Source organism: Myiozetetes cayanensis, unplaced genomic scaffold (genome assembly GCF_022539395.1).
Source record: "Myiozetetes cayanensis isolate MyiCay16 unplaced genomic scaffold, myiCay2020 scf5-8, whole genome shotgun sequence".
Lineage (NCBI taxonomy): Eukaryota > Metazoa > Chordata > Aves > Passeriformes > Tyrannidae > Myiozetetes > Myiozetetes cayanensis.
In genome coordinates, this window is record NW_026087742.1 from 27,090,983 (window position 1) to 27,108,841 (window position 17,859).

Here is a 17,859-nt window from a genome sequence, read left to right on the forward strand (position 1 = left end):
GACACCAGGTTGGCTACGATTGGCCGAGTCGGCCCGTCGGCGCCACCAGCCCGGCCCTCAGCCTCACTGCTGATTGGCCAGAACCCGCCTGGCCGCGCCGGGCTGCGATTGGGTGGGGCGGGGCTGTGGGCGGTGCCGCAGTGAGCCGCTGTCATGGCGGAGCTGAGCGAGGCGCTGCTGTCGGTGTTGCCGTCCATCCGGGTGCCCAAGGCTGGCGACCGCGTCCACAAGGACGAGTGCGCCTTCTCCTTCGACACGCCGGTAAGCGCGCCCCGCCTCCTGCCCGCCCGCCCGCCCGCTCGGGCTACTCCCGCTGCGGCCGGCTCACACCCTGCCGCCCGCCCGGGCGCCGCCCGCGCGGGACCTCACGGGACTTGTGGTTCCCCGGCGGCCGCGGCGGCCGCACCGGGGCGGCGCACAAGGCTCTCGCGGACTACAACGCCCGGCGTGCCCCGTGGCGCGCCCCGCCCGCCCGCGGCGCGCTGGGGGCTGTAGTTCTGTGGCCGGGGCGGGCGTGGGCAGGGAGCTTTCCCGACCAGCCGCGGCCCGACCCGGCCGGCCCTGGAGAGCGGGTGCCCCCGGCCCGAACCCGCCACCGCGGGGTCTCCCTGAGCACTTGCGCTCCGGCGATGGGCGGGCGGTCGGGGCGCGCCCCTGGCCCGCCATTGGCGGCGGGGGGCGGGCCGGGGGTCCCACCCTGTCCGCATCTGAGCTCCCCCCACGGTCTCACCGCGCGGTGTGGCCCGGCAGGCGGGGGGCGAGGCCGTGCTGTGTCATTAAGATGGCAGTGGTCCCTTCTCCAGCCGTCTCCACCCCGCCGGCATCCCTGCGCCTCTTGCGCTACCCACGCCCGGCCTAGGCGGACCCGGGGAGGCGCAGGCGGCCGGAGAGCGAGGTACCCCGTTGGGCTTCTTCGTGGGTGCTCGTTCGGGCTGAGCCCCAGCCTGCCAGAAGTGGGCTGTAACTGGAGGATACGGGTCCTTCGAGGAAGCGGCACATGGCATCCTGGCCCTCTTCCCCTCCCCGAGCCCTACAGTGATGCCTCACCACTCTGACCACTCTGTCTCAGCTGCTGCTGAGACCTTAGTGGTTTCACTCTTTCCAGCCTCTGCGTTTGTGTCTCTCACCCCTTCAATTTAAAAAGGGTATCTCTGCTGAACGAGTGTGGTGTTTTCCAGCTGCTGGTGGGATAGTGGGGCTCATTCTGTATGTGTTTCAGAGCCGCCCACAAGCTTTTGAACCCAATAGCAAAAGTAAACAGTGGTCTGTTAACCTTACTCACACTGTAGCTTGGCAGCATTCCCTGTGGCACTGGGAATCGTGCTCTTGGACAGGGTGCCACAGTTTTGCTGGTAATGATTGTACTGTGCTCTGAACTTGTGAACTGTGAGTGCTAAGGGCCTTTTGCAAGATAAAATCCTGGAGAAGCTCAGGCTTTCCTGGTTCAGTAGCATCCTGCCATAAGTGAACAGTCAAATAGTTTTTTTAATATGTCATCATGACAGGAGTGCCTGTTGTGGGACAGCCAGGCAGGGGCTTGTCATCCTATTTCTGACTCGCTGCTAAGTGGCTGGTATGTAGGAATGAGCTGTTGCCAAGATTTACTGAATAATGACTAGTCTTCCATGCCTATCCTAGCAGCTGGAATAGTATTCGTTCCCATCTCCCTTCAGTCTTATTCCTCCTTCCTTCCAGGAGTCAGATGGCGGTTTGTATATCTGCATGAACACGTTCCTGGGCTTTGGGAAGCAGTATGTGGAAAAGCACTATCAGAAAACAGGCCAGCGGGTCTACCTGCACCTCAAAAGAACACGTAAACCGGTAAAAAATAAAAATACGTTTGCTCAAACTTGTTCTGAAATTGAGAGCTGTGCTGTGTCTCTGTATTCGACCAGATACAGTTTATTCTCCTCAGACACAACTGGTATTTTTCCTGGTGAATTGAGGGACACCAGTCCTTTAGCTCTGCTAATGTTGCGTTGTTGTATCGATTGCCCGTGCTATTTCAGCCCAGTTTCCTTCTGTTCTCAAGTGTGGCTTAATTTCAGTCCTTAAGGCCTGCCACAGCTTGCCCGTCCCCCTAATTCTACTTCTGTATTTCTTGTCAATGCCATAGAAGGAAGAAGACACCAATTCCAGCGCTGGGGACCCCCCAAGGAAGAAACCAACTCGTTTGGCTATTGGTAAGGAAGTACTTGTGCACCATAAGGTCCTTATTGTTTTGAGATGGTTCTCTGGAGCTGCCTGGCTTGTCTCTTTTGCCTTTACTCTTCTGGGCTAATATGCCTGGCCAAAGAAAGACTTCACGTTTTCTAGTGTGTCTCAGGTGAGCAGTTTCTGCAGAACAGTCATTGGGGTGGTAGTTGTGTTCTGTGTCCAAAGTTGCAACGTGTTTTCTGTGGATAAATACGTTTTGTATCCTCTCTGCATGCCTGGCTCAGCTTGGTGTGGTTAGATTGTGGGAGTTGGGATTGTTGCTTAAACACAGTGTGCCCAGTGTGGGGCTGAAGGAAGTCTGACAAAATATATAAATCTGAGAAAAGTAAGTTGGAAGCTTCTGACAGATAAACTATTTTGTAACCTTCTCAGATACTGAGCTAGTGCTGTTGGTATAAATGGGAAAGAAATTAATGGTAAATGCCGTATTAACGTTTTTGGCTCAGTAGGTCTTTGAAATACAAGGCTGATGCTGGAGGAAATACGTGTGAACATTAAAATATTAAAAACAGGCCTCTTTTTTCTGAAGAACAGGGCTGGTGTTCCATTATGCTCTTGCACCAACTAAAAAGGCTGTCATGGCAATCAGTGGAGATTCTGCTTATTTGGAGCAGTCTCGGCTCGTAATTTCTGAGCCATTATGGAGACACATAAAACAGGAGACAGGAACGTTTGTAGCAGTAACAGGTTCTTGGCTTTCTGGAAGCTGGCCACTAGAGGGAAATCCAGAACCTGGACTGTGAACATCTTGCTTTTGGCTCACTTTTTCCACTGCTGCCAGAGCACAAACACTGCTATTAAGGCTGTCATCTGTTTGGATGGTGAGCTGAATGGAGTCCCAAAGATCACTTCTAGCAAAATTGAGACTAGAACCTATGTTTCTCCAGGTATCTACTGCTTTTATTGATATGATTATGCTGCTTTTGGAGAGATGAGGCCCAGTCTGCATTATGAGTTACTTCTGCATCCTGAATCCTACAAAATCTTGAGACTGGTGTTGTCAGTGGGTTGGCAAATATCTGCCTGTGATAACAGCTTAGCGGTGTGAATGGATCAGGAGAGAATAAAAGAAAGTATTAGCCCTGTGAGACAGTAGTCTTAAGTTCAGGAGAGATTTTTTTAATCTTTATTTTAGCTGAACCATGGTGGTTTAGCTAATCCTGACACAGGAGATTTTTTTGAAATACTAGAAAGATTTAGGAGCAAAATGTCATTAGCTGCAAAATGTAGCCCTTGATCTCTCTGCACATCATTCTCCCCTCTCCATGGGGAAAAAAAAAAAACCTACAGTGCTTGCCTCCTGTGCCTGCGTGTTGGTTGAATGACTTTGGTAGTCTGTGGTGTGTAGATACCATGGAAAGGGCACAGTGTGCCTCGTGGCAAGGTGTTGGCTATAAGCGGGGAGGAAAGAGCTAGGAGTCAGCCTGCTGGCTGAAGACACTCTTCCTCATCTGGAGCCTCAGAAGGTTCACATAACCACTGAGGGGACCTCACCAGTCTGGTTTAGTTTGTTTAGAGTTCGGGAATCATGTAATGCCCTGGGGGATTGTGTGTCGCTTTACTCTGTGAAGTGGTGACAGGAAATCTCTCTGGGCTGTGCCGAAGAGGCACGGAAGAGGATTATCTGGGTATGTTGTTGCATGATGCTGGGGACTGTTTTCAGGTATTTCTAAAATTACCATATTCATACGCAGCAGTTTGTGCATAGGGTAAAAATTGTAGGTATCTAAGGAGGGAGTTGCAGAAGATCTCGTGGGACCAGGTGTTTTTGTCAATAATGTTTTAAGGAAATGCAGTAGTGGTTATCAGAAGTGTGTCACACACGGGATTCTTGAGGCAGAGACACTGAACAGCAAAAGCTTGTATTCCCTGCAGAGATTTGTTGCAGTCACAGATGTTCATAGATCTGTTGCAGAGATTATTGCAGTCACAGCATGCAGTTTTTCAAGAAATAAAGGAAATTCGGTTTAAAAAATCAGGAGGTTGAGGCTGCTAATGAATCCTGTCTGTCTTGCCTGTTTCCTTCTGGGATGTAGCATATGAACACCTGGAGAACAGGAGAGGCCAAGCTTTTCCCCTGAGTACCTACATAATTCAGAAACTGTTCCCTGCTGTAGATGAGGGAATATGCAGAAACTACAGATGTTTTAGGCAAGCATCCATCATGAATATTGACAGCTGGCAAATAACGTTTTATGTAGGGATCTCCCATTTCTGTTTCAACCCCTGAAAAGCAAGGCTAAGTGTGCCTGAGAAACTACTAGCACTATACCTTTCCTAAGATTTTCTGCAATTCTGGATGTTCCAGGGGAGCTCCTGGTTCTTCTTGCTAGAGTTCAGGACTCTGAACCATCCTTTCTGGAAAAGGCAAGAAACAGAGGCATGCTCCTTAAACATGCTGGCAGAGCTGACCTGTGATTGGGCTACAAGATGATCTCTTCATGCACGTCTCCATTCACCATCTGGAGTATTCTGGTTAAGGATGAACGCCAGTGCTTTATCTTGGCTCTGTTCTAGAGCAAGTGGGGTTTTTTCTGGTTGTAGTCAGGGTCTAGAGACTCTTTTTAAGCATCGGTAAAAGGAGCTGGGAAAAGGCAAACCTCTTGTCATCAGGCTCATATTTGCTTCTGTGAAGTCCACACTACCAGCAGAAATTTTGGGATCCAGAAGTGGAAGAAAGATTGTGGATCACTGATTTAGAGCTTTGTCTTAGTCATGGTGCTTTATTTCATGTAAGCTCTGGGCAAAGAAGCTTTGCAAGCTCTTTGGTTTTACCTGTTACTGCAATGTTTTTTTCTTCCTACAGGTGTAGAAGGTGGATTTGACATCACAGAAGAAAAGTTTGAATATGACGAAGATGTAAAAATAGTAATTTTTCCAGACCATTTGGATATTCCTCGTGATGGGCTGGAGGGCCTACCAGATATGGTCAGAGACAGGGTATGTTTGGGTGGAGGGCTGTGTTTTCTATTGGTGAGGAAATGCACCTTTATAGAGAAGGAAACATTGCACAGTGAAAGGGATCCTGCAGAGCTGCTGTGAAGTCTCAGCTGTCAGTAAACAGGACTGTTCTGCATTTACACAGTTCTTTATATTATGAAGTCCTGGCTTGTGTGTGACTGAGGCTCCATAACAACTCACTTGCCTAAATGTGCAGTGTTGCGCCACTGGAAGTTTCTTTCCTTGTGCCCTTCATGTTTTTTCCTGCTGTCCTAATTCCAGATTGCCAGTGCAATTGAGGCCATCCTGACAGCAGATTCAGCCTCACGGAAGCAGGAGGTGCAAGCTTGGGATGGGGAGGTTCGACGTGTTTCCAAACATGCTTTTTCCCTGCACCAACTTCAGAACGACGTCCGCATCCCACCATGGTGAGCTTAGTACTGAAACTAGATGTGTCCCAGACCTGTCCCCGTCACTTTCTTCTGCTGTCCTGTACTGCAGCAGCAGATGACACTGCTTTTGTGAGTCTCTGAGCATGCCTTGTTGTAGTAAATTCGGGGGAGATGGCAAACTAAGGCATTTCAGGATGCTCAGTGTTCTGAAGTGAAAGAGAAATGAGATCGCTTATACTACAAGTAATGCAGTCAGTGTGTAGTAATGGAGAAGGCTTGGGAGGTAGGATCCAAAGGTTTTCACTTTGATCTCTCTTTCTCTGTTCCTCGTCCATAGTGGCTGGAAGTGCAGCAAGTGTGACATGAAGGAGAACCTGTGGCTGAACATGACGGACGGAGCCATCCTCTGTGGCCGGCGCTACTTTGATGGCAGTGGTGGCAACAATCACGCGGTTGAGCATTACAGGGAAACTGGCTACCCGCTGGCTGTGAAACTGGGAACAATTACTCCTGATGGGGCTGGTGAGAAGGGGATCCTCTGTGGGGAGATCCCAGGCACACTTGGGCTGACTTGGCTCTCTGACAGGGCAAGTCAGGGAGGATTTCCAGTTATGGGGCTAATGCTGCCCATCTTATGACCTGGAACGTGCAGTGTCATCCCATTGTGAACTTCCCCAGTCTGACACACTTCTTGTGTGAGGTGAAGAAACAGCTCTTAAAACCTGGCCTTCCTCCTCCACTCCCTTGTAACTGGAGGACTTTAGAGTAGTTATCCAGGTTGCCATCTTTTCTTTCTATGGTGGGGAATTTTGTGTCTAAATCTTAAGCGGAGAGTATATGGCACAGTAACCCAATTTCCTCACTCCAGGCCTGTGTGTACCTCTGTACTTTGAACAGTGACAAAGTTGTTTGTCTTGTCATGTCCTTTGGAGGAATCTCAGTGTTCTGTCATGCTATTCTGCTGAGAAGGAAAAGAAACCTCCATTGCCCAGTTTGTCAAAACTCACAGTACTGAGCACTCTGTTCTCTTCATCCAGCTGTGAATTTGAGATCACAGGGCATTATAAGTCTCTGTTTCTCCTCTTTGTTCCTACATAGATGTCTACTCCTATGACGAGGATGACATGGTGTTGGATCCCAACCTGGCAGAACACCTGGCACACTTTGGGATTGACATGCTCAAGATGCAGAAGGTGAGGGGGAAGGGTGATCCTCGATAGGCTGAGAGAGAGAGAGTAGCAGTTCAAGGTATTTTAGTTGGACTCCAGCTTTCTGTGGCTATGCAGAACCATTCCTGGTCAAGAAACCCTGATTTTTTTTTTTGTCACAGAGAGAGTTGTCTCATCTGCCTCACTTCTTTCACTGCCTTTTTTTGCCTTTCTTTCATGTCCCTCAGGTTTATTTCCTTGGGGTTATATGTCAGTACTTTGGGCAGGAAGGCTCCCAGGTGCTGAGCTTTGTTCCTAGATTCAGTGTTAGTGTGTGATTTCTATACCTCTTTACAAGGAATGGTTCAGATTTCTCCCGTGTTCCTTATCCTTCTTCCTTTTGTCACAGGTATTCAGGTATATAGAAACAATGCTTTTTTCTTCCTCTTCTTTCATTAGAATAAACCAGAATGGATTTGACTCTACAACATTGCAATGGATTTATCTCTACAACATTGCACTTTTCACACCTCTAATGTGCCCTTGAGTCTGTCTTGAGGATTTTTCCTGTTCTTTCCCTCTGCAGACAGACAAAACAATGACAGAACTGGAAATAGACATGAATCAGCGCATTGGGGAGTGGGAGCTCATCCAGGAGTCTGGCGTGCAGCTCAAGCCTCTCTATGGGCCTGGGTACACTGGTATCCGTAACCTGGGCAACAGTTGCTACCTCAATTCTGTGATGCAGGTGCTGTTCAGTATCCCAGACTTCCAGAGAAAGTGAGTGAGTTTAATCACCCTTTTCCATTAGTCTGGGATCAGTAGAAAGGGCTCCTAGAGTTGGGAGCTTCTGTTACAGTAATCATGCTCAGAACTGCCTCTTTACTAGATGAACCTATATATCCCTTAGATTGTCTCATTTTGCTCTACAGGTATGTGGACAAGCTGGAGAAGATATTCCAAAGTGCACCTTCGGACCCCACACAGGACTTCAGCACACAAGTGTACGTAGAGTTTTGGTGAGAGAAGGAAGGCCGAGGCTGCCTGGGTGCATCCCCTCTGTGCTGGTTTGCTCAGGTTTCTCCCTCAAGCCCTACTTCTCTGTTTCCATGCCCACCACTGAAGACACTGATCCTCAGTAATCAATAAGGATGTAAGCCAAGAAATTCAGCTGAGTGCCCTAGGTGGAGTGGACAGAGAGCACTTCAGTGTTCATGGGAGGCTCTTAAATGAATTACATGGGAAGGCAGTATTGTCTGTTACCCCAGGGGATTTCTGGTAGGCAGCTTCTGTCTGCATAACAACAAAAGTGCTTGCTGTCTGCAATGGAGGGAGATGGTAAAGAGCAAAGGAATACGTAGATTTAGGCAACTTTATTCTCAGTGGGTAATTTAGATATGCTTAAAGAGGCTTCCCTTGAGAGGTGTTGTGTGAGCAATAGCAGGAGAATATGCAGAAAGAGGAACACAAGATTTGGGAGGGTTTTACATTTTAAATACTTGAAATTTGTGCTACAGCTGCTCTAAAATGGCAAAGCATGAGCATGTGGAGGTTTGGGATGAAGAAAGGAAAGGTGGCATTTGTGGAAGGGAGTTCAGTGGTAGGGGTGGTTTCTAAATTTGGACAGCCTGGAGTAAGTTGTTCAGTGAGAGGGGATTAAGGTGAGACAGCCAGAAAGCAGAGGGAAGAATTGGTAAGATTTGTTTCCAGACAAATTGCAGTACTGGTGGGAAATGACTTGAGTGAAGTGAAACAGTAGGAGAGTCAGCATAAGAGGAAGTTCCTGAACACTTCTGTTGTCCATTAAGAGCCTCATGCAGTCATCCCTGATCTTTCCTCTGGGAAAAAGTGATCAGTCTGCTCACAGCAATGCTATTTCTGACTTGGGCAGTTTCCCTGTGCCTGTTGTCTCCTGCCCAGTCAGACACACTGCTACGTTACCCACATCGGGCTGCAGCTCAGTTTGGCTGTTACACAGCTGCCATGTGGCTCAGCACCCGCTTTTCCTTTGTGTGCTACTCTCTGCAAGCAGTGGTTGAGGTTGGTGCCCAAAAGTCCTTTGAAGTCAGGGGTCCATAGGACAGACCACAGTAAGATAATCTTGTCTGGTGCAGCAGAGAAGGCTGTTACCTGTAAGACTGACAGTGTTAAAGCTGGATGGGTTAATGTGGCTCCCGGAATATGTGGGATTGAAGAAACTGTTTTGATGCTAACAGTGACTTCATCATTCCAGAGCCAAATTGGGCCATGGACTGCTTTCTGGGGAGTATTCAAGGCCAGCCTCTTCAGATGGGGAACAGCAGCCTGATCAGAAGGTAAGACTTAAATATGGCAACCTCTTGATGTATGTGTTGCATGAGGTACTGTGTGTGCTGTGTGGGAAAGGAGGGAGAACCCTTTCCGCAAACATTTCCTGAGGCTCATTCCAACACCGTGTCACCTGAAGAAAAAGCATGGCTAAGAGTAGCATGCTACTTGCCAGGACACATGATTGGCAAATTATGATCACCTTCCTCTTCCACCTGTTGTTTGCAGGGTATGCAAAATGGCATTGCTCCACGCATGTTTAAGTCCCTCATCGGAAAGGGGCACCCAGAATTTTCCACTAACCGACAGCAGGATGCCCAGGAATTCTTTCTGCACTTCATCAACATGGTGGAGGTAATGGTTGAGTCTATGTGTCAAATCAAGGAAAAGCCAGCTTGGTTTTCTCCCCACAGCAAGGGGTAAGGAGTGGAGGTGAGAAGCTGGCAATCAAGGCACAGAGAAGGAGAAAACACAGGGAAGTTGGCCAGCCAGCACCTGCTGAGGCAGAGAAGGGAGAGATGGTTGGCCATGTTTTCAGGGCTGATTCCTTGGAGGAATCTCTTCTGGGAGTGGCACAGCTGGAGATGCGAATTTTCTTCTTTAGTGGCAGGAGTACCATGGGTTCCTGGGGTGGCTAAGTTGGTTCTAGTTTCCTCTTTGCTGTCTTTTCAAGAGGACTGGGTACAGAAGTGAATACTCTTCCACGTCCTGTGTGGCATCACTGCTACTGCAGATAGTTATTTCTGCCATTCTGATGTTACATCTGTCCTTCTAATCTTTCCTTCAGAGGAACTGCCGCAGCTCGGAGAACCCTAACGAGGTCTTCCGTTTTCTGGTGGAGGAGAAGCTGAAGTGCCTGGCCACAGAAAAGGTGAAATATACCCAGCGTGTGGACTATATTATGCAGCTGCCTGTGCCAATGGATGCTGCACTCAACAAAGGTCAGTAATGTGCTAAGACCTGAACCCTGGCAAACCCTATGTTTGTATATTGTACTATTCTTACAGAACTCCTTAAATGAGAAGGGGCTTCTCTGCCACTTCTGAGGCCAGATCCTTCTCCTGCTTTTGTGGGATCGGGCTGATTTCTGCAGAGGTGGTGTGACACGGTGATGTCCCTGTGGAGCCTTTCTCTCGGACACCACAACCTGGGCTGTGATTCAGCAGCAAAACAGGACTGACTGCAGTAGCAGAACAGTGCTCTGGAAGTTGTGCTCCGTTCTTGATGGCGTGTATCTATAGGCCTGTTCTGCCCCGGGGTATAGCTTACACCAGTGGCTTTGTAGGTACCTGGAGGTGGTCCTTGACTCCTCTGCTTTATTCTCTAGATGAACTACTGGAATATGAGGAGAAGAAGAGGCAGGCAGAGGAGGAGAAGCAGCCACTGCCTGAGCTGGTGCGAGCCAAGGTGCCTTTCAGCTCCTGCCTAGAGGCCTATGGAGCTCCAGAGCAGGTGGATGATTTCTGGAGCACAGCCTTGCAGGCCAAGTCTGTGGCTCTCAAGTGAGTGTGTGTCAGCTAGGCTGTGACAAACTGGCCATAGCTGCATGTTTGGGGACTTGTTGTAGTGGCTTGGGGAAGAAGCATTACCGAAGCTTTGTAGTCAACCACACCCTGGACCCACAGAAGGTTGAAGCAGATTGGGAATCAGTCTGTCAGTGCTGGAGTGGTCGCTCTCAGTGGGCAGAATAGCAGTGCTAGTGAAGTCAGATTTCAGTTGCTGAGAGGCTGTGAAAATACAGTGACGCTCCAGAAAAATAGTAGCTTTTTGTAAATGTAAAATTTAGCTTTAGAATCAGTACTGAGAGAATGGCGACAGTGGTCATGCATGGTCTCTAAAATTTCTTTAATTTTTAGTTATTAAGATTAAAACAAAACACTGAGTGTAACAGATGCAAGAGTTCTTTTTAGGAATGCTAACTTAAGTGCTAGTAGCAAGGTTTAAAGAACAGCTTTAATTTTTCTCACTGCCTGGAGCACATGCAAGAGTGAAAAGGTAGAGTGAGAAGATTATAAATATAAGCAGTTTTCTGCTGTGATGCCACTGAGTGTTCTTCTGCAACGAAAGTCCTTAGAGCTGGAAGTATTTTTCTAACAAATACTCTGTTATTAAGAAATAGCTACTACAAACAAACAGATCACATTGAAAAGTAACATTTTGTTTTGCTTTTTAGTGAGTTGTGTTCAAACACTTTACCGTTGATTAAGTTAGTTCTACGGCATGTTGTAGTTATTCCCTGGTAATAAGTATTTTGTCTCACAGGCACTTCTTCCTTCACAAACATTCCCCTGTTTCATAGATTCCAAAAAAATGTTCAATCAAATTCAGCTAACTTAAAATTCACTTCTTCTACTTCATATCCAAAAAGTGCTCTTGTGCTTGAAAACTTGTCAATTCCTGCAGCTGTATCTGTTGGTCTAATAGAAGATATTATTTCCTCTACATTCTTTAAGGGTTAGACTTTTAATTAAACACTAAAATGTGAGGAGGCTTGTAAAATACAGGATTGGAGGGTAAGAGAGCATGTACTATTTTTCCTCAACCCCCAAAATTTTGTAAACGTTGCACTCTGTCCCATCTTGTCAGGCCTTCTCCTTTAGAAATGGTTCTGTTTGAGGAGCTTTAAGCTCAGCACAGGAGAGTTGCACAAATAGGTGTATCCACCTGGCTTAGGGTATGTCTCTGCCCTACTCACTGATTTCTTAAGTCAACTAGGTGCCCTCAATTGTTGCTGACAAAGTATTCAACAATATTATGTGTCTCTTTCAGAACAACACGGTTCGCCTCTTTCCCGGATTATCTGGTCATCCAGATAAAGAAGTTCACTTTTGGTCTGGACTGGGTGCCCAAAAAGCTTGGTAAGAAGGATGGGAAGTACAGAACATATAGGTACTGGGAGTCACATGTGGATATTGTGGTCATTATTGCAAAGAGGAAAGGAACTACCCCAAAAGTTGCTGCAGGCATCCCCAGGGACTTACCCTTCAAGATCTCCCAACCGAATCCTTTGTTTCTGCCCCTACGGGGAGGCTGAGCGAGACTGTATCTTGCAGATGTTTCGATTGAAATGCCGGAGGAGCTGGATATCTCTGCGCTGCAGGGAACAGGGCTGCAGGATGGAGAAGAGGAAATGCCAGACATCGCACCCCCACTGGTGACACCAGACGAGCCCAAAGGTAGCCTGGGGTTCTATGGCAACGAGGACGACGACTCCTTCTGCTCCCCTCACTTCTCCTCTCCGACATGTTAGTGATTCTCCTCCTCTCTTCCTGATGCCTGACTCATTTCCCTGCTCTCCTTGCCTTGTCTCCCATGCTAGCAGTTTCCCACTTGCCCAGACTTTCCCTGTCCCTCTGTCAGTGATTGCCAGTTGCCTCCCTTGCATGCCTGTTATGCAAGGGAGTTTGTTGATTCCTGTTCTGTGCAGGATGGAGGGGTGGCATGTCTGGTGCATTTAGAGGAGGCAGAGCTGAGGTTTATACAAGATTTAACTGGTAGAGATACTTTATTTTCACAAACCACAGTGGGAGGTTGGGTTTGGAGCCTAGGGAGGAGCCAGGGCTCCCAAGTTCATGAGTTCAGTTGTTTTGTTCTTTTGGGATGCCTGTGTATGAGACTGCACTTCTGATGAAGAAAGATGGTGAAGGATGAGAAGAGCAGAGAGATGGAGCTTGGTGTGAAATAAAGCCAGAAGTGGTGGCTTTGGAGGTTGTGTGACACCATGCAAAATGGAGCAGGCAGGGATGGGTGGGAGTGGGTGGCTCTAATCTGTGTGTTCCCACAGCACCCATGTTGGATGAGTCGGTGATTATCCAGCTAGTGGAGATGGGCTTTCCCATGGATGCCTGCCGCAAAGCCGTGTATTACACAGGGAACAGTGGGGTTGAAGCGGCCATGAACTGGGTCATGTCACATATGGATGATCCAGGTATGAGGCCACATGGCCATAGGGAAGCTTAATGCATCTGGGCCATGGTACTTCCTGTCCCACTGCCACAAGGGAAAACTGAAGTAGTTGGGACTTGGACTGTATCCATCCTGGAGAGATCTAACTTTTCTGAGCTGTGTTCTGTTTCCTGCTGCAGACTTTGCTAACCCATTAGTTCTCCCTGGATCCAGTGGACCAGGGTCAACTATTGCCTGCCCAGACCCTCCTTCAGAAGACAGTGTGGCCACCATTGTCTCCATGGGCTTCTCCCGGGACCAGGCTATGAAAGCGCTCAGGGCTACGGTGAGAGGCACGGGTGAGATCAGAGTGCAAGGATATTCTCAGGAACAGGGATTCTCAAGTTCACTGTCTTCTCTTCTTCCTTCCAGAACAACAGTCTGGAGCGTGCTGTGGATTGGATCTTTAGCCACATTGATGACCTTGATGCAGAAGCTGCTATGGATATCTCAGAAGGGCGCTCCGCAGCTGATTCCATCTCTGAATCCGTCCCTGTGGGTCCCAAAGTGCGCGATGGACCAGGAAGTGAGTTCCGTGCTGTAAGAATGTGGATTTTGGGGTGCAAACTCCACGTGACTTTATTATCCCTGGTCCATGCAGTGCTACAAGTTTTAGCAGCAGTAACTGTCACAAAGCTGGTCTGGTTGTTGAAATGGAAGCTGAGAGGAAAAGAGGAGGAATGGTGATGTAGTCCAGACCCTTCAGGCTGAGTAGGAATTACCTGGAAGCCAGTAAGAGAGAGGCAGAGGAAGTGCCATGAAATGAAAGACAGGAAGGGCTGTGCTGAATTTTTGCAATTATCCCAGAAGGTTTTTTTGCCCTTCAGGCAAAACTGGTTCCAGTCTGTGTGCAGAATTGGTGCCAGTGCTGCTGGTCTGCTGGATGCCATATGGAGGGGAATCCCTGCCTTACCCATCCGGCACCCATGGGCTAAATAAAAAGTTGGAAGCGAGAAGGCTAAATGGAAGTTACCATCATTTCCCAACATGTTTGGCCTTAAGACCACTCACAGTCCCACTTGATGGGGATCCAGTTCTAAATTATTACCCAGCAGAACTACCATCAGGGACCTTCTCTAGAGAGGGCTTTGCACAGAGTATTTCAGAGTAAGATGCCTTTGCTCTTTCCCTGACGATCCTCTCTTCCCTCCTCAAGAATACCAGCTGTTTGCCTTCATCAGCCACATGGGCACTTCGACTATGTGTGGACACTACGTTTGTCACATCAAGAAAGATGGCAGGTGAGAGGGATTTTCACAGCTTAAGGAGACATTGAGGTACTGCTTTAAATCCCCCCTTGTTCTTCAGAGGTCTTGTGGGGAGCGGGGATGAGAGCAGGAGAGGGAATTCAATGGAGTTTTGTCTTAACCGTGGAATGGCATCCCTGAGCTCTTGTGCCTGTTGCAGGTGGGTGATCTACAACGACCAGAAAGTCTGTGCTTCTGAGAAGCCCCCCAAGGACCTGGGCTACATCTACTTCTATCAGCGGATTCCCAGCTAGAACATCCTCTTGCTGTGTGTGGTGGGGGGAGAGTGGGCTGAAGGCATGGGGGGAGAAGGGGTGGGGACAGTGAGGATGGGAGTAGGGTCCTTCTCTCCCCTGCTCCTCTTTCCCCAGTTGTCCCTACATGCCCCCTCTGTGGAGACACAGGAGGAGACAAGAGTTGACTGACTAATTGACTGGGGGCTGGAGCCCCCGTGGACATGAGTGAAGGGGGTCCGGGGGGGTGGGGGTGGGAATATCTGTTTCTCTAGGAAATGTCCTCACTGTCCCCACCCTGGTGACACACAGCCCTAGTGCTTCGCTGCGTGGTGGGACGATGCCACCTCCTTGCTGTCCAGAAGGAGAAGGAGGGGGCTTGTGTGTTACGTGTGGCTTGCGTATGATGGGGGTTCCTCCTGCCTGCCCTGCCGGGCGGGGGCGCAGGGCAGGCAGCAAGGTGGGCCACGAGCAGCGCTTCCCCCTGTGTGCCCTTTACATGCCAAAATACACGAGGGACAAAATAAAAGTCGAAATACCCCCCTGTGTCTGTCTGTCTGTCTGTCCCCGCCTCGCTGGGGCGAAGCGCGGGCGGGGGCGGGGCCAGCGGGGGCGGGGCCGCGCGCGCCGCCGGGCTATAAGAGCGGGCGCCGCGTTGGTCGCGCGCCGCCGCCGACCTTCGCGTCTCCTCCGGTACCGGCCCCGCGCGCTCCCGCCGTCCCTCCCGCCATGGCGCCCAGGAAGTTCTTCGTGGGGGGCAACTGGAAGATGAACGGCGACAAGAAGAGCCTGGGCGAGCTCATCCACACGCTGAACGGCGCCAAGCTCTCCGCCGACACCGGTGAGGGCGCGGCCCGCACGTAGCGCACGTCCCGCACGGCCCGGCGGCACCGGGCCGGGCCCGGACGGGGGAGCGGCAAATGTCAGAGGGCGGCGGGGGCCTAAATATAACCCGCTGGCAGTGGCGCTAAATATACCCGCGAAACCGGATCCGGGATTCCGCGGGCCCGGCGGACACGTGCGGCCGAACCCCGGGGCGCCCCGGCGGCTCCGCGACCCCGCCCGGCCCGGCCCCCAGCCCGCTGCCACCGGCGGTCGCGGAGCAGCGCGCTGCCCCTGCCCCACCGCCGAGCCCGGTCACAGCCCCAGGCGGAGCCCGGTACGGCCCTCCCCGGTTCGGCCAGGTCAGACCCGGCCCACAGGGTGGGGGTTCTCGACTGGTTTCTCAGTTGGGCTCTTTCCAAGGGACCCCTGTGACCTGGCCAGCGGCCTGGTATCGCCTGTCAGCCCGCTGAAAAGAGCTTTCCTCCCCTCTGTTGAGTCATCGGATAGCCGGGATAGTCCTGCGGCACAGGGCCCCCCCAAAGGTCAGCGAGGAGGGGCAGGCTGAGCCTTCCCGGGATAGAGGGATGACCTCTTGGGGTCAGTGGCTAGGCCCAGTTTCTGCCCTTTGCCTGTCTCAAGGGTAACCGTGTGCTTTGCCTTCCAGAGGTGGTTTGTGGAGCCCCTGCCATCTACCTTGACTTTGCCCGTCAGAAGCTTGATGCAAAGATTGCAGTCGCAGCACAGAACTGCTACAAGGTACCAAAAGGTGCTTTCACAGGAGAGATCAGGTGAGCCATGGAGAAAGAGTAAAGTCAGGATGCCCCTGAGACCTGAATTTCCTCTAGAGGTGTGAGTCATCTCCTTTCTCCTCAGCCCAGCAATGATCAAAGATATTGGAGCTGCATGGGTGATCCTGGGCCACTCAGAGCGAAGGCATGTTTTTGGAGAGTCTGATGAGGTGAGTGACCTCATGGAATGGTGAGATGGTCCAGCTTAGATGGGCCTGCAAAGACTAGAAGGGTGAGCGCTTAAAACAGTATTACAGGAGTAGCTCTGGTTTATCGGTTGCCTTGTTTCTTTTCCGTTCCCAGTTGATTGGGCAGAAGGTGGCTCATGCTCTGGCTGAGGGCCTTGGAGTCATTGCCTGCATTGGAGAGAAGCTGGATGAGAGAGAAGCTGGCATAACAGAGAAGGTGGTTTTTGAACAGACCAAGGCTATTGCTGGTAAGAGAAAAAAATATGGGTGTTCTTTTTATCAGTTATCAGAAGAGCTGTGCTCTTCCCAGCATAAGGGTATTGTGCTTACCTATATCTTCTCCCTCCTCCCTAGATAATGTGAAGGACTGGAGTAAAGTGGTTCTTGCCTATGAGCCAGTTTGGGCTATCGGAACTGGTAAAACTGCAACTCCCCAACAGGTATGAGCAGGGGAAAGGTGGCTGATTTGATGCCAACTGACCCTTCCCACTCAAGAAATCTTCCTGGGGATTCTTAGTGACAATTTTCTGAAGATTCTTAGTGACTTAAACAATTTTAGACTTAAGGGTTTAGAGATTATCTAACAATTCCCTTCTCTTTGGAAGGGAATTGTGTGCAGAATGGCTCAGCCCTCAGTGGGACTCTTGTGTTCTATTGCAGGCTCAGGAAGTTCACGAGAAGCTGCGGGGGTGGCTGAAAAGCCATGTGTCTGATGCTGTTGCTCAGTCAACTAGGATTATCTATGGCGGTGAGTCTGAAGCCACTTTCCAGGGCAGGAAAGTGCTTAGTTTCTCTACCTGTTGCTGCAGTTGTACATCATGCTCTGCTTTGTGAGGAAACTTGAGACTGTCAGAGCATGAAGAACCACCTATTAGCTTGTTTGTTAGCTTACATGGGTAAATGGGAGACAGTCTTGCTGTCTGCAAGAGATGGCTGGTACCTTGCAGGTCTTGCCTTTGTCCTGGCCCCATTTTCCTAGAGCTGGCTGCATCTGACCTTAAAACACTGCTCCCTCTTTAGGTTCGGTCACTGGTAGCAACTGTAAGGAGCTGGCCTCTCAGCATGATGTGGATGGCTTCCTTGTTGGTGGAGCTTCTCTCAAGCCAGAGTTTGTGGATATTATCAATGCCAAACACTGAAGCACCTGTGAGGAGCAGTCCCTTGTGGTTAAGAAATGGAAACAAGAAGGGACCTTTCATTGCACACCTCTCAGTACGGAGGCCTCCTCCAAGGCTTTCCCCCTCCACGGTTATTGTTCTAGTTGTTCTGCTAACCACCCCCCACCATGTTGGAGTCCTGTTAGTGGGAGCCTGTCTCAGCAGTCTTGACAGCCTCCTCTCTGAACTGGCAGAATCCTCAGTTGCCTGTTGACCTGTTAAGAGCCCACAGCCCACCTGGCCAGTATCTCCCCCTTTCCCTGCAGTACTGCAGTGGGAGGGGACCACTGGTGCTGGGGGAAGGAACCACACAGTCTGCATCCTTCAGCTCCATCAGCAAGGAGCCTGTCAGCTTAGACCCTTGTGAGATGTCTTACCTCACCTGTGTCCCGTACTGAACAATAAAGGAAAAACTGAAAAAGCAAGGGTGTGTCCTGGATCTTATTTGGAAGCAGCTGGGGACAGGCAGCAT

The 17,859-nt window shown here is 50.0% G+C and overlaps 2 protein-coding genes across 3 annotated transcripts; both read left to right on the top strand.

The window, feature by feature from the left end:
* The first annotated feature begins 116 nt into the window (after positions 1-116).
* Positions 117-14,969, top strand: USP5 (ubiquitin specific peptidase 5). 2 transcript variants are annotated; one of them, XM_050331988.1, is made up of 20 exons: positions 117-261; positions 1,696-1,821; positions 2,117-2,183; positions 5,024-5,157; positions 5,440-5,585; positions 5,887-6,071; positions 6,648-6,742; positions 7,284-7,477; positions 7,630-7,701; positions 8,931-9,012; positions 9,233-9,358; positions 9,792-9,945; positions 10,332-10,506; positions 11,774-11,862; positions 12,058-12,249; positions 12,789-12,932; positions 13,090-13,235; positions 13,322-13,475; positions 14,106-14,190; positions 14,357-14,969. In XM_050331988.1, the coding sequence occupies exons 1-20, from the start codon at positions 154-156 to the stop codon at positions 14,448-14,450; spliced, it is 2,568 nt and encodes an 855-aa protein (XP_050187945.1). In that variant the 5' UTR covers positions 117-153; the 3' UTR covers positions 14,451-14,969. The 2 variants fall into 2 exon arrangements, with proteins under 2 accessions (XP_050187945.1, XP_050187946.1); XM_050331989.1 differs by having other exon boundaries at positions 127-261; positions 12,058-12,180.
* Positions 14,970-15,034: 65 nt separating this feature from the next.
* Positions 15,035-17,812, top strand: TPI1 (triosephosphate isomerase 1). Its single transcript, XM_050332024.1, has 7 exons — positions 15,035-15,270; positions 15,919-16,042; positions 16,128-16,212; positions 16,346-16,478; positions 16,585-16,670; positions 16,891-16,978; positions 17,251-17,812. The coding sequence occupies exons 1-7, from the start codon at positions 15,159-15,161 to the stop codon at positions 17,367-17,369; spliced, it is 747 nt and encodes a 248-aa protein (XP_050187981.1). The 5' UTR covers positions 15,035-15,158; the 3' UTR covers positions 17,370-17,812.
* Positions 17,813-17,859: the final 47 nt, after the last annotated feature.

Excerpts from the sequence above, each read along its gene's own strand:
- USP5 (XM_050331988.1), top strand. The coding sequence starts at position 154 with ATGGCGGAGCTGAGCGAGGCGCTGCTGTCGGTGTTGCCGTCCATCCGG. Across the intron at positions 9,946-10,331 it reads GGATGCTGCACTCAACAAAG|ATGAACTACTGGAATATGAG; the intron begins GTCAGTAATGTG and ends TTTATTCTCTAG. Across the intron at positions 11,863-12,057 it reads CTGGGTGCCCAAAAAGCTTG|ATGTTTCGATTGAAATGCCG; the intron begins GTAAGAAGGATG and ends TGTATCTTGCAG.
- TPI1 (XM_050332024.1), top strand. The coding sequence starts at position 15,159 with ATGGCGCCCAGGAAGTTCTTCGTGGGGGGCAACTGGAAGATGAACGGC. Across the intron at positions 16,043-16,127 it reads GCTTTCACAGGAGAGATCAG|CCCAGCAATGATCAAAGATA; the intron begins GTGAGCCATGGA and ends CTTTCTCCTCAG. Across the intron at positions 16,213-16,345 it reads TTTTTGGAGAGTCTGATGAG|TTGATTGGGCAGAAGGTGGC; the intron begins GTGAGTGACCTC and ends TTCCGTTCCCAG.